Genomic DNA, 13,686 nt, shown 5'->3' on the forward strand with positions numbered 1-13,686 from the left:
AGGCCGGGATTTGGGGAGGAGTGTGGGTGCTCTGACCCGGGAACGAGGGGAGATGGGATCCAGCAAACCCTGCCCGTGCTGGGCACCCCTGGGAGCAGCCCCCAAACCTCCCGGGGGTGTCACTTGGGGCAGGGACACCCAGGGCCACCCCTGCAGCCTGGGGAGGACCCTCTGGGACAGCCAGGGACATCCCAGGGGTCCTGTGGTGTGGTGGGATCCCAAATGAGGGGTCCTGGTAGCTCTGGGAGGGTTGGGATCTCTGGGATGAGGATGTGGTGAGAGTGTGAATGTCCTTGTCCCACCTGGGATGGAGAAAGGTTGTCCCAAAGGATTGGAGTGGGATTTTTCAGCCTCTCCTACCTGGGGCTTCTGGCTGGAGCTTTAGGGCTCCAAACAATCCCAGCCTGGGATTGGGGTTATTTTGGAGTCCCAAATCCTGGTGCCTCTGGGAGTGTTTGGATCTCTGGGATGAGCTCTGGGAGGTTTGGATGAGGATGTGATGAGGGTGTGAATGTCCTTGTCCCACCTGGAATGGAGAAAGGTTGTCCCAAAGGATTGGGGTGGGATTTTTCAGCTTCTCCTGCCTGGAGCTTCTGGCTGGAACTTTGGGGCTGCCACTGGCTTGGGATTAACGGGGTTTTTTTTTTGAATGCTAAATCCTTCATCCCATCCTGGTGCCTCCAGGAGGGTTTGGATCTCTGGGATGGGGTTTGGGATGTTGGGATGAGGCTGTGATGAGGATGGGAATGTCCCTGTGCCACCCTGGGATGGGGAGGGGATAGGGAAGGTGTATCCCAAAAGATTTTCCAGCCTCTCCTGCCTGGGGCTTCTGGCTGGAGTTTTCCCCCTGTCCAGAAATTTGGGTATTTTTGGAATCTCAAATCCTACAGAATCCTGCAGGCTCTGCCTCCCTGGCTGCTCCCAGCCTGGGAAATGGCACTTGTGAAATTCCTATTTTTTTTTTCCCTTATTTTTTAAGCACCCCCCATCTCATCTGTTAAAAATCCTCAGACCCAAACCCTGGGGGACCAAGAAAACACCCGGAAAAATAAAATAAAATAAAATAAAGTAAAATAAAAATAAAAATAAAATAAAATAAAATAAAATAAAATAAAATAAAATAAAGTAAAATAAAAATAAAAATAAAATAAAATAAAATAAAATAAAATAAAATAAAATAAAAATAAAAAAATAAAAAAAATAAAATAAAATAAAATAAAATAAAATAAAATAAAATAAAATAAAATAAAATAAAATAAAATAAAGTAAAATAAAATACAACAACAACAACCCCCAGTGGTTCCTCCATCCCTCGCTGACCCTTTTTCCATGGATATTTTCATCGGGAAAATGCCATTCCCGGCACAGCCACTAGACGGCAATTCCAGCCTGGATTATGGCTGGAAAAACCATCCTGGAGAAGGGAGAAGAGACTCGCAGGGGCTCGGGACGCGCCGGGTGCAGGTACTGGAAGGGTTTTATTGCTCGGTTTGGGGTTTACAGTTCATGCTGGTGAAATTATGGGATTTTTTTGGGTTATTTTTAATGGTTTTTGCATGCGGGAACAATGCAGAGGGTCCAGGTGAACCCCTGGACAGGTCACCCCCAAAGCTCAGCTGGCCCTTCTGGCCTCAAACTCAGCTGAGGGTCCGAGTTTGGGGGATTTGGGTGGGTTTGGGGGGATTTGGGTGGTTTTTAGGGGATTCCAGCGTGGCTCTGTGGTTGGTTTTTGGGGTTTTAATTGGGATACCCTGAGAGCTTGGGCAGGGAGGAGCTCAGGGGGGCTCAACACAGCTCCAGGAGGGGTGACAGCACCAGGATTCTCCCCATCCTGCCCTGATCCAGGGGTTTGGGAGGAAGATTTGGGACTCTCCCCATGCCCAGGGTGCTCCTCAGGGGGTTTCCCTCTGGCCCCAGGGTGGGTTTGTCTCCTGTGGGGTTTCTCTCTGTTAATTCTGGAGCACTTTGATGGAAAATGGGAAAAGAATAAAACAAAAAAGAAAGGGAAAGGATGGATTTGCTCCTCCTCATCCCACCCTGAGGGATCCTCCAGCCTGGACATCTTTAACCCTTCACTCCTCAGATTCTCCTTCCAGCTGAGCCCAGGGGGGTTCAGATCCGCTTTGGGATCGGGATTGGGATTTCCAAGGTGGGATGAGCCCCATCCCTGCCACGTCCCACCCCATCCCTGGGGAGGAGATGACAATTTGCTTTGTGGAGTGGCCACGGCGGGGTCAGAGCTGCAATCTGGGTGAAAAAAGGAGAAAATTTAGGTTAAAAAAACCAGATGAGCGCGCTGCGACGGCGCTGCTGCGAAGCCGAGTCGGGATGGAAAAGCGGGAATGGGGGAACTCCCCAGGAATGGGGGAACTCCCCGGGAATGGGGGAACTCCCCGGGAATGGGGACACGAGTCCTGAGGGTGGCAGGCAGGCCCAGGTCAGATCTCGATGACGGTGGCCCGGCGCAGGCACAGCGGCGCGTCCGGGGGCACCGCGTTCCGCTTGATCTCGTTGCCGTCCAGCCGCAGCACCTGCAGCCGCGAGTAGTTCACCACGTCCACCACGGAGCAGAAACTGCTGATGGAGAACTCTGGGGAGGAGAAGGAGAGGAGAGAGGAGGTGAATTCCTGTCCTGGGTTGTAGTAGGGGATGTGCACAAAGTGTTTGTCGCCCCTGATTTTTTTGCTTTCAAGTGTTTGAGCCTTTGCAGCGCCGTTCTCACGCTGCTTCAATGCGCATTCTTAGAATTTATCTGTGTGTTTTGCAGAGTTGTTCTCTGAGAGAGAACTTGACTGATGGTCACAGTGACCAATGGAGTCAGGAGGTTGTGACCTCCTTGGGCCAATCTGGGCCCTCTGTACAAAGTGTATATAAGTTATTGGAGTCAGATAATAAAGAGTCTTCCATGTTTGACCTGCTGCTGCCTGCTGTCCTCTGGGAGGGTCCACACCACATCACAGCTTGTGACCCCTCTGAGTGAAGGGGTAACAGGTATTTATCCCATCCCCATCCCCATGAGCTGTTGGAACCAGGTGGGGCAGTGTTTTCCCAGGCCCCTCCTTTGGGCTCTTCTGCTCATGGCCCATCAATGCCTTGCCCAGGACTCACAGGGAACTCCCTCCAGGAGCTCTCTCTGTTTAATGGGCCATCAAGGAGCCACTGCACGACTCCTCATCCCATTGGGAGATGCTCCCAATGCCCAGGGGGAGGAGCCAAGCATTCCCACCTGGAGAGAATCTGGGATTTGGGACAGGACAAGCAGCCCTGAGCCACTGGATTCCCAGAGGAGCAGAGCTCCCAGACCTTTCTGTGGGATCACTGCTTCAGGAAGAGCCCCTCACCTGGACTGCTCCCCCCACCCTGCTCAGGGTGTGTTCTGACTCTGGCAGTGCTCCTTTGTGTTATTGCATTGATTTTATTTTATTTTATTTTATTTTATTTTTATTTTATTTTACTTTTTTTCCTTTCTTCTTATTAAATTATATTTCTGACTTGGAGCCTCTCACTCATTTTGCTCTCAAACCACGACAATTCCCTCCACAACCTTCCCAAAAGGGCTGGTGTCGCTCTGATTTTTTTTTCAGCTTTTTTGATGTTTGTATTTCTGTAATGGAGTTTCTCATGCGTCGCCCTGACTTTCAGCCTTCTGATGGTTGTTTATATATTTTCTACTGGAGTTTTTCACACATTTAACATAACCAAAAGTAAACTGTTTTTATTCCTTTCTATGATGGACTGCTGGTTTGACCACTGGGGTCAGAGGGGTGTTCCTCTCATTCCCAAATCCTATTTAAACCCCAAATCATAATAAACTTCCTCTTTCCCTGCTCACCTCTGAACCTGATGTGAGTGTGGTTCTTTCGTGTCATGAACAGCGACACTATTGGATTTTCATGTTAACAAAAGTGATTTTTTGTAAACTGTGGGGGTTTTTTTGTTTACGTTTCCCTATGGAGGAGGGACAACTGATGGACTTGTAGTTTGACCAGTGTGGTTGGAGAGGTGTCAACCTCGTTTGTCCAATCCCTGGTCATTGTCCAAAATCTATATAAATCGAGCTCAAAAATAAACTTTCTCTTTTTTGCTCTGACTGTGTGTGTGTCCTTCATTTCATGCCCTCTAACAACAGGCTGATTTTTAGTGGGAAATTCTCTTTCTGTGGGCTCCACCTCTGAGAGCTGCTTAATGTTGACCGGGCAGGGGGGAAATAAATGGGAGAATCCCAAATTCTCTGATTTTTCCTGCGGGTTTGGACTCAACCCCTCAACCTAAAAGTGTTCCCGGTGCTCCTGGGCACAGCCAGGTGGAGCAGGAGAGTTTGGGAACTTCCCTGCCCAGTCAGCTCGGAGGGTGGAGTCGGACAGAAAACGTTGATTTCCATCAGGATTTGCCTTTCCAGCCTCTTTTGGAGACTTCAATGTGCAGCCTCCATCCCCTGAGCCCTCCTGGGATGTCCCTGTCCCCTCTGAGCTCCTCTGTCCCCAGCGCCAGGCGGGGAAATTCCAGCCCAGCCCAGTTTGGAACGGGGAGATGGAACAAACTCCCAAATAAATTTTTTTTTGGATTTTTTTTGTCGTGTAGGATTTGAGCCTAGAGGGCAGCAGAGCTCCAGGCCGGGCTGCTGCTGGAAAAGGCAGCGGGATGCTGGGAGGAGCCAGGCTGGGATTTTGGGGGGGCTGCACCCACAGAGGGGACTCTTGGTGGGGAGCAGGGGCAGGACCGTGGTCTGGGTGCTCCAAAGGGGTTGGAGCCACATCCCGGCTCCCGGGGGTGCTGTGAAGGTCAGCGGGACCCGCAGAGGAGGAGGAGGAGGAGGAGGAGGAGGAGGAGGAGGAGGAGGAGCCGGCGGTGGCTCCGCGGCGTTTGTGGGCAGACGGCGGCAGCTCCGGCTTTGGAAAGCAAACATTTGGGAATCTGTTCCCGTGTCTGTGCTGCTGGCAGCTCCCCGCTGCGGGGTTCTGTGTTTTCCCTGCAACAGCTGATGGCTGCACTGACACATTCCCACTCCCACATTCCCATTCCCATCCCTATCCCCACCCCATTCCCATTCAAACTCCCATTCCCATCCTCTTCCTATTCCTATTCCCATTCCTATTCCTATTCCTATCCTATTTCTATTCCTATGACCATCCCATCCCCATTCCCATCCCCATCCTATTCCTATTCCTATTCCTATTCCTATTCCTATTCCTATTCCTATTCCTATACCTATCCTATTTCTATTCCTATGTCCATCCTAGCCCCATTCCCATCCCATCCCCATTCCCATCCCCATTCCCATCCCCATCTCCATCCCCATCTCCATCCCCATCCCCATTCCCATTTCCCATTCCCATTTCCCATCCCCATCCCCATCCCCATCCCTATTCCCATTTTCCATTCCCATTCCCATTCCCATTCCCATCCCATCCTCTCGATCCCAGCCCTGCCCTCAAGGCCTGACAGGTGAGGGGAGGACCAAGGCCGTTTTTTTCCAGGAGCTTTAGCTCGGGGGTTTATTTTCCCAGCCCGTTTTTATAAATAGAGCAGCCCCAGAACAATCTGTTCCCTTTATTTGTTTGTGTACGGAGGGGAGGGAAGGCCGGGCCTGGCAGGAGATCGGGATCTGAGCGCTCCCGAGGGAACAAAACCCCTCAGCTGCAGCCTGGGACACGTGGGGGGCTTTGGGGACACGGATGGGGCTGTGGGGGGACAGAGGGGCTGTGCTGCCCCTGGGCACCAGGGGATGTCCCTGTCCCTGTGCCGGCACTGGGGAATGTCTCTGTCCCCTGTGCTGGCTCTAAGGAATGTCACTGTCCCTGTGCCGGCACTGGGGAATGTCCCTGTCCCCTGTGCTGGCTCTAAGGAATGTCACTGTCCCCTGTGTTGGCATTGGGAAATGTCTCTGTGCCCTGACCCCTGTGCCCTGGAGAATGTCCCTGTGCCCTGTGCCATGGGCACCAGGGAATGTCCCTGTCCCCTGTGCTGGCTCTAAGGAATGTCACTGTCCCTGTGCTAGCACTGGACAATGTCCCTGTCTCCTGTGCTGGCAATGGGGAATGTCCCTGTCCCCTGTGTTGGTATTGGGAAATATCCATGTTCCCTGTACCCTGGGCACTGGAGAATGTCCCCATCCCCTGTGCTGGCACTGGGAAATGATGTCCCCATCCCCTGTGCACTGGGGAATGTCCCTGGGCACTGGGGACCTGTCCCCTGTGCTGGCACTGCCCAGCGTGTTCTGTGTCCCCAGCCTGCCTGTGGGGACCCCCCAGCTCTGCCCCTGTCACCCCTCCTGACCCCACAGACCCCTCCTCTGCTTTCCACCATCTCCAACCCCAGGAGATGCTCAGGCTCCTGAGAAACCCCCCAAAATCCCACAGGGATCCCACAGGAGCACTCTGAGCTGGGACATCACAGCTGCCATCGCTCAGGGCCGCTGGGAACCCTCACAAATCCCAAATCCCTGCCCAAACCACCACCCCAGCCCTGCTCACCGTTGATCTGGTTCCCCTGCAGGTAGAGGTTCTCCAGGTTGGTGTTGACCCGCGGGATCTTCTGGAGCCGGTTGTAGGAGAGGTCCAGCTCCAGGATGCTGCTGCTGTTGAAGGTGTTGCTGGAGAGCCCTTGGTTGGTCAGGCTGTTGTGGGACATCCTCACGTAGAGCAGCCTGGGGGACACCCTGAAATAATCGTCGGGGATGGCGTTGATGTAGTTGTACTCCAGGTAAAGCTGCTCCAGGGACGCCGGCAGCCCGTCGGGGACCTTCCTGAGGTTGTTGTAGCTCAGGTCGGCCAGGATCAGCGAGCTGAGCCCCTTGAGGGACGCCCCCATCTCGAAGATGAAGTTGTGGCTGAGGTAGAGCGCCGTGAGGTTCTCCAGCCCCTCCAGGGCGTTGGAAGGCACCTTGGAGATCTGGTTGTAGGAGAGGTGCAGCTCCCTCAGCGAGCGCGGCAGCGGGCTGGGCAGCCTGGTCAGGTTGTTGTTGTTCATGTAGAGCCTCTCCAGCCGCCTCAACTTCCCGAAAACCTTTTTCCCCACCTTGTCGCTGCCGATCTGGTTGTTGTGCAGCGCCAGCCACTCCAGCTCGGTGGCGTTGTCGAAGGCTCCCTCCTGGATGGAGGTGATGAGGTTGTTCTGGAAGTAGACGTACTTCATCCGCGACGGCACGAAGGGCAGGTACCGCAGGTTGCGCGTGTCGCAGTACATGGCCGAGGAGAAGTTGGGGGGACAGTCACACTCTTGGGGACACCGCCAGGGCGCGGCTTGCTGCGGCTCGGGCTCGGGCTCGGGCTCGGGCTCGGTGTCGGTGGCGGACGGGTAGGAGTAGGCGTACGCGGGGCTCTCCTCCTCGCCGTAGTAGGGCACGTAGTTGTAGGAGGAGGCGCGGGACTGGCGCAGGTAGTACTGCAGCCACGCCAGGTCCTCCTCCTCGTTGTACTGGCCCACCGAGGACCCGCAGAGCCCCGCCAGGATGAGGATGAGGGTGGTGGTGGCCCTCATGGTGCTGGAGGGATCTGTCAGGGGATAAAGGCAGAGGATGAGATGGGCGCCTGGTGGGGTGGGAATTGGGGGTGGCACAGCTGGAGAATGAGCAGGAGATGAGGGGATCCTACACCAAAAAAATCCCCAACTGTGGAGACTTCTCCTGTGTGGGGTTATCTGATCTTCCCCCTTTGAACCTTGGAGAAAACTCCAGCCCAGTGGAGATTTGGGAGGGACGGGTGGAGATTTGGGAAAAAACTCCAGCCCAGTGGAGGATGGAGTGGGGGGAATCTCCATCCCTGGTGGAGATTTGGGAAGAACAGGTGGAGATTTGGGAAAAAACTCCAGCCCAGTGGAAATTTGGAAGAAACCAATGGAGATTTGGGGAGGAATCTCCATCCCAGTGAAGATTTGGGAGAAACCAGTGGGGACTTGGGAGGAAATTCCATCCCAGTGGAAATTTGGGAGGAACCTTTGTCCTCAGTAGGGATTTGGGGGAAACCAGTGGAGATTTGAGAAGAACTTCCATCCGTGGTGGAGATTCGGGAGAAAACTCCCTCCCTGGTGGTGATTTAGGAAAAAACCCCATCCCAGTGGAAATTTGGGAGAAAACAGAGGAGATTTGGGAAGAACTTCTGTCCTCACTGGAGACTTGGAGGAAACCAGTGGAGATCTGGGAGAAAACTCCCTCCCAGTGGAAATTTGGGAGGAACCTCCATTCCTGGTGGAGATTTGAGAGAAAACCAGTAGAGAATTGGGGAAAAACCTCCTCCCCAGTGGAGATTTGGGGAAAAAACCTCCTCCCCAGTGGAGATTTGCTTGTGAGATCCCGATTTCTGGCTAATTCCATCCCAATTTCTGGGCACAGGGCGGAGGCTGGGGACACAGGGGTTGGTGTGAGGTCACACGAGGTCCCCGGGGTTGGCTCTGCCTGGCAGGAAGGAGAAGGAATTTGTCTTCCCTTGGAGAAAGGATTTGAATTCTCCGGCTGAGAGGGGCAGCTGACAGATCAGGGTGATTTTGGGAGCTCGAGGCATCTCTTGAAGGAGCATGAAGCATCTTTTGAAGGAGCTCGAGGCTCCTTTTGAAGGAGCTATTTATGCTCCTCTCGCTGGTGACAGGAATCGCTGTGGGTTTCATCCAGCTCTCCCTTCCCCCACAGAAACTCAAGATGCAGCTCCTGGTAAACAAATCCTGCCCGATTTTGGAGCTGAAACTTCTCCCAGGTTTCCATTTTTCACCCTCGGTGAGAGAGGGGACATCTCCTGGTGCTGGAGGAGAGCAGGGAAAAGGAGACAAACCCATCCCTGACCCCCTGCCAAGCCCAGGTGGGGCTGCAGTGGGACAATTCCAGCTCTGGAGTCATCCTGACTCCTCATCCCGGGGATGAACGAGCTCACGGGGTGTTCCTGCAGCCAGGCAGTTTGAAATCCCTCCAGGAATTTCTCTGCCGGGAGCGTTCAGGAGGATCCTACGTGGCTGGAGGGTGTCACTGCCAGCTCTGCTCCAGCAGCCACCAGCAGGGACTGGTGTCCCCTCTGTGCCAGGCCAGGGGTGGCCCTGAGGTCACCCAGTGACCCCTGGCTGTGTCCCCAGCCTGGGGCAGGGAGGGGACACCGGGCCTGGCTCAGAGGGCACAGAGTGCCCGGCCCTGCCACCCTGGCACGGGAAAAGAGAGGGATTGAGGCAGGTTTGGCCAGGCCTGGGTTTCTCCTGTTTTCCCTGTTTGCAGCTCTGAGCGCTCGGGATGGGATCCTGGGGATGCTGAGTGCCACGGGGAGCTTGGCAGGGGCACAGGAGTTCCTCCTCCTCCTCCTCCTGCTGCTGCTGCTCCAGGGCTCTGTGCCTGCTCTCATACCAGAGCCTGCAGCTCCTCCACCCTCTTGGCAGCCCCTTCTCGGGGGCCCTTTTGGGGCAAAAGCCCCATGCCTGGGGTAAAAACCACATTCCTGGGGTAAAAACCACATTCCTGGGGTAAAAACTCCATCCTTGGGGTAAAAACCCCATTCCTGAGAGGGAAAACCCCATTTCTGGGGTAAAAACTCCATTCCTGGGGTAAAAATCCCATTCCTGAGAGGGAAAACCCCATTCCTGGGGTAAAAACTCCATTCCTGAGAGGGAAAACCCCATTCCTGGGGTAAAAACTCCATTCCTGGGGTAAAAAAACCCATTCCTGGGGTAAAAACTCCATCTTTGGGGTAAAAACCCCATCCTTGGAGGCAGAACCCCATCCCTGAATGAAAAAAAAAAAAAATTCCTGAAAGGAAAAAACCCATTCCTGAGGGGAAAAACCCCATTACTGGGGTAAAAACCCCATTCCTGAGGGGAAAAAAACCTCATCCCAGGGGGCAAACCCCATCCCTGAGGGGAAAATCCCATTGCTGAGGGCAAGTCCCCATCTCTGGGAGGCAAAACCCCCATCCCTGGGGGCAAAACCCCATCCTTGGGGGTATAACCCCATCCCTGGGGGCAAAACCCCCATTCCTGGGGGCAAAACCCCATCCTTGGGGGCATAACCCCATTCCTGGGGGAAAATCCCTATCCCTGAGGGGAAAAATACCCCACCTCTGGGGACATAACCCCCATCCCTGGGATCAGAACCCATCCCTGGTGTCCCCCCACCTTTCCCAGTCCCTCCCTTCAACCCACTTGTGACCCCAAAATCTGCCCCCAGCAGACCCCGCTGTCCCCTCATTGTTTATGGGGTGTTCCTCCCCTCCCTGGGGGCTTCACCCCCGGGTTTGGGGTGGGGTCTGTCCCCTCCTGGTGTCCCTGTCCTGTGCCAGGGGCTGCAACGGGGTCAGCTCCTCGTTCCAAGGATTTGGGAGGAAGAGGATTGTGGCCATCCATGGGGTCATGGACTACCCAAGGGATGGGATGGGATGGGATGGGACGGGACGGGACGGGATGGGATGGGATGGGATGGGACGGGACGGGATGGGATGGGATGGGATGGGATGGGATGGGATGGGGGACATGGGGGACATGGAGGAAGGTGTCCAGATCCCAGAGAAGTGGGCATGGAATTGGCAGAGGAATGAGAGGGAGAGATGGGCAAGAGGAGAGGTGGGATGGGGAGATGGGTGGGATGGGAGAGGAGCAGCGGGAAAAGAGGGGAGGGAGAAGGACATGAGGAAAAGTGGGCAAGGAGGAGAGAGGGGCAGCAGGAAAATGGGTGAGAAGGGAGATGGGCAGCAGGAAAATGGGAAGAAGGAGAGAGGGGCAGCAGGAAAATGGGAAGAAGGGAGATGGGCAGCAGGAAAATGGGTGAGAAGGGAGATGGGCAGCAGGAAAATGGGAAGAAGGAGAGAGGGGCAGCAGGGAATTGGGCAGGAAGAGAGAGGAGTGACACGAAACGTGGTTGGCAAGGGAGATGGGCATTAAGAGGAGTGGGCAGGGGAGAGGAGCAGCAGGAGAATTGGGCAGCAGGAGAGGTGGGCACCAGGGAAAGTGGGTGGGAAAGGAGATGGGCATCGGGAAAAGTGGGCAGGAGAGAAGGAGAGGCAGGAAAATTGGGCATCAGGAGAGGTGGGCACCAGGGAAAGTGGGTGGGAAAGGAGCTGGGCATCAGGAAAATGGGTGGGAAGGGAAGTGGGCACCGGGAGAAGTGGGTGAGAAGGGAGATGGGCATGAGGAGAATAAGTGGGCAGGAGAGAGGAGCAGCAGGAGAGGTGGGCACCGGGAAAAGTGGGTGGGAAAGGAGCTGGGCACCGGGAGAAGTGGGTGGGAAGGGAAATGGGCACCGGGAGAAGAAGCGGGCAGGAGGGGCAGTGCCTCCCCCCAGCTCCATCTCTCCAGCCGTGCCACCCCTGGCGCTGCCAGGCGCTTCCCGCGGCAGGGATGCAAATCAGGTTAAAAAAAAAAAAAATCAAATAAATAATAATGAAAAAAAAAAAAAAAAAAAAAACCTCGCTAAAAGACGGCGGGCCGGACTCACCGAGGTGCGCTCCTCCTGTGCAAAGGCTGCTGCGGGCTGTGCCGTGGCACCGGCAGCATGGGAGGGAAGGAGGGATGGAGGGAGGGATGGAGGGAGGGAAGAGGCTCCCCAGCCGCAGCGCCGGGTGCCCGCCCCAGCTCCCGGAGCAAACACTGCGCTGGCACGGCCCGGGCTCGGCAGGGATTTCGGGGAGTGACCTCCCAGCCGCAGCTTTGCAGGAGAGACTGGAGAGCCCCTGGTGCTGCCTGGCGTTATAAATAACCTGCGATTTCTATCCTCTCTCCCTCTCTCTCTCCCGTCTTTTCTCTCAGGAGTGTTGGCACTTTGCAGGCTCCCTCTGTTCAACGACTTAGCGAGGATTGGGGATGTTGTTGTTCAGGGCTCTCCTGCGTTTCTCATCAGGGAGCCTCTGGCCAGGTTAGGGAATATCAGGTTGAGGATGAGATTCTTTGGGGGAAAATAAAAAAACTAAGGAATTATCCTGAGTTTTTTGCACCAGCAGGAGAGGAGAGGAGATGTGGGCCCTGCTCTGACTGCTGCCCCAGGAAGCCTCAGTTTGTGCAGAGCTGCCGTTAAATATTTGGGATAAACATTTCCATGGACGATAAGGCGGCAGCATCCAAAGTAAATAAATTCCCCAGCAAAGGGGCCACTGTGACAGCGCGGATTTGTCTTGGGGTTTGGCAGTGCTGGGATGCCAAGCTGGCACTTCTGCAGGCTGGGGAAATCTGCATGGGATTGGGGGATCTCGTCCATCTCTGTGGGATTAGGGACTCCCATCCATCCCCCCGGGATTTGGGAATCATATCCATCCCCCAGGACTGGGGGACCTCATCCATCCCCTGGGGTTGGAGGGTCCCATCCACCCTCTGGATTGGGGGGATTCCATCCATTCCCCTTGGAGTGGGGATCTCATCCATCCTCCCAGGATTAGGGGGTCTCATCCATCCTCCTGGTATTGGGGGGTCCCATCCATCCCCCAAGACTGGGGGTGTCATCCATCCCTGGGACTGAGGAATCATCTCATCCATTCCCTGAGATTCAGGGGTTTCATCAATTCCCCCAGGACTGGGGGTCTCATCCATCCCCCAGGATTTAGGAATCTTATCCACCCCAAGGACTGGGGGGTCCCATCCATCCCCTGGGATTTGGGGCTCCCATCCATCTCATGGGATTGAGGACCTCATCCATCCTTCAGGATTGGGGGGTCACATCTATCCACCTGGGATTGGGGGTCTCACATCTATCCACCTGGGATTGGGGGTCTCATCCATCCCCTGAGACTGAGGAATCTCATCCATCCCCTGAGATTCAGCAGTTTCATCCATCCCCCTGGTATTGGGGAGTCCCATCCATCCACCTGAATTGGGGATCTCATCCATCCCCTGAGATTGGGGGTCTCATCCATCCTCTGGGGTTGGGGATCTCATCCACCCCCCCGGGATTAGGGGGTCCCATTGATCCCACTGAGGCTCAGCCAGGTGGGAATGGGGGGTTAAGGACAAGGAGAGTGTCCTGAGGGTGATCCATGGTTGGGAGGAGGTTTTGGGACTCATCCTGGTGTCCCAAAGCTCATCCCAGTGTCCCAAGGCTCATCCTGGTGTCCCGAGGCTCATCCTGGTGACCCAAAGCTCATCCCGGTGCCCCAAGGGTCATCTCAGTCACCCAAAACTCATCCCAGTGTCCCAAAGCTCATCTCGGTGTCCCAAACTTCATCCTGATGACCCAAAACTCATCCCAGTGCCCCAAAACTCATCCCGGTGCCCCAAAGCTCATCCTGGTGCCCCAAAGCTCATCCTCGTGTCCCAAAGCTCATCCCAGTGCCCCAAAACTCATCCTGGTATCTCAAAGCTCATCCCAGTGTCCCAAGGCTCATCCCAGTGTCCCAAGGCTCATCCCAGTGTCCCAAGGCTCATCCCAGCACCCCTGGGGGGTTCTGCAGAGCTGTCCCAGCCCCTCCCTCCCTGTCCCCTCATCCCCATCCTGGCTCCCTGCACGCTTTGGAGCCGGCTCTTCCCGGCCTCTCCAAGCATTTCCTCCCACAGGGAAAGGAAAGGAGAGGAGGAGCCCTGAGCGTCCCTCGCCCGGCTCCAGCCGCGCTCCCGGATCCTCCCAGGAGCCTGGAATTACTTAGCGGAGCTCAGCAGGTGCCAGCTCCCCCCTCTGGGCTCCATTTCTCCCTTGTTTTCCATAGAAAATTCCCAGCCAAAACATCCTCGCGGGGGGAGCCCCGCAGGGATCCTGAGGAGGAGCAGGAGGGATGTGAGGGGAGCTCGGCTTGGAGGGAC

At 55.1% G+C, this 13,686-nt stretch overlaps 1 protein-coding gene across 1 annotated transcript; it reads right to left on the reverse strand.

Moving 5' to 3' along the window:
- Positions 1 to 664: 664 nt before the first annotated feature.
- Positions 665 to 11,672, reverse strand: FMOD (fibromodulin). Its single transcript, XM_083878671.1, has 3 exons — positions 11,399 to 11,672; positions 6,474 to 7,493; positions 665 to 2,590 (listed from the first exon to the last, which is right to left on the reverse strand). Exons 2-3 carry the CDS (start codon positions 7,477 to 7,479, stop codon positions 2,439 to 2,441), a joined length of 1,158 nt encoding a protein of 385 aa, XP_083734797.1. The 5' UTR covers positions 7,480 to 7,493; positions 11,399 to 11,672; the 3' UTR covers positions 665 to 2,438.
- Between the last annotated feature and the right edge of the window lie 2,014 nt (positions 11,673 to 13,686).

This window comes from Zosterops lateralis, assembly GCF_965231275.1.
Source record: "Zosterops lateralis genome assembly, chromosome: 26".
NCBI lineage: Eukaryota > Metazoa > Chordata > Aves > Passeriformes > Zosteropidae > Zosterops > Zosterops lateralis.

Excerpts from the sequence above, each read along its gene's own strand:
- FMOD (XM_083878671.1), bottom strand. The coding sequence starts at position 7,479 with ATGAGGGCCACCACCACCCTCATCCTCATCCTGGCGGGGCTCTGCGGG. Across the intron at positions 2,591-6,473 it reads GCAGGGGAACCAGATCAACG|AGTTCTCCATCAGCAGTTTC; the intron begins GTGAGCAGGGCT and ends TCTCCTCCCCAG.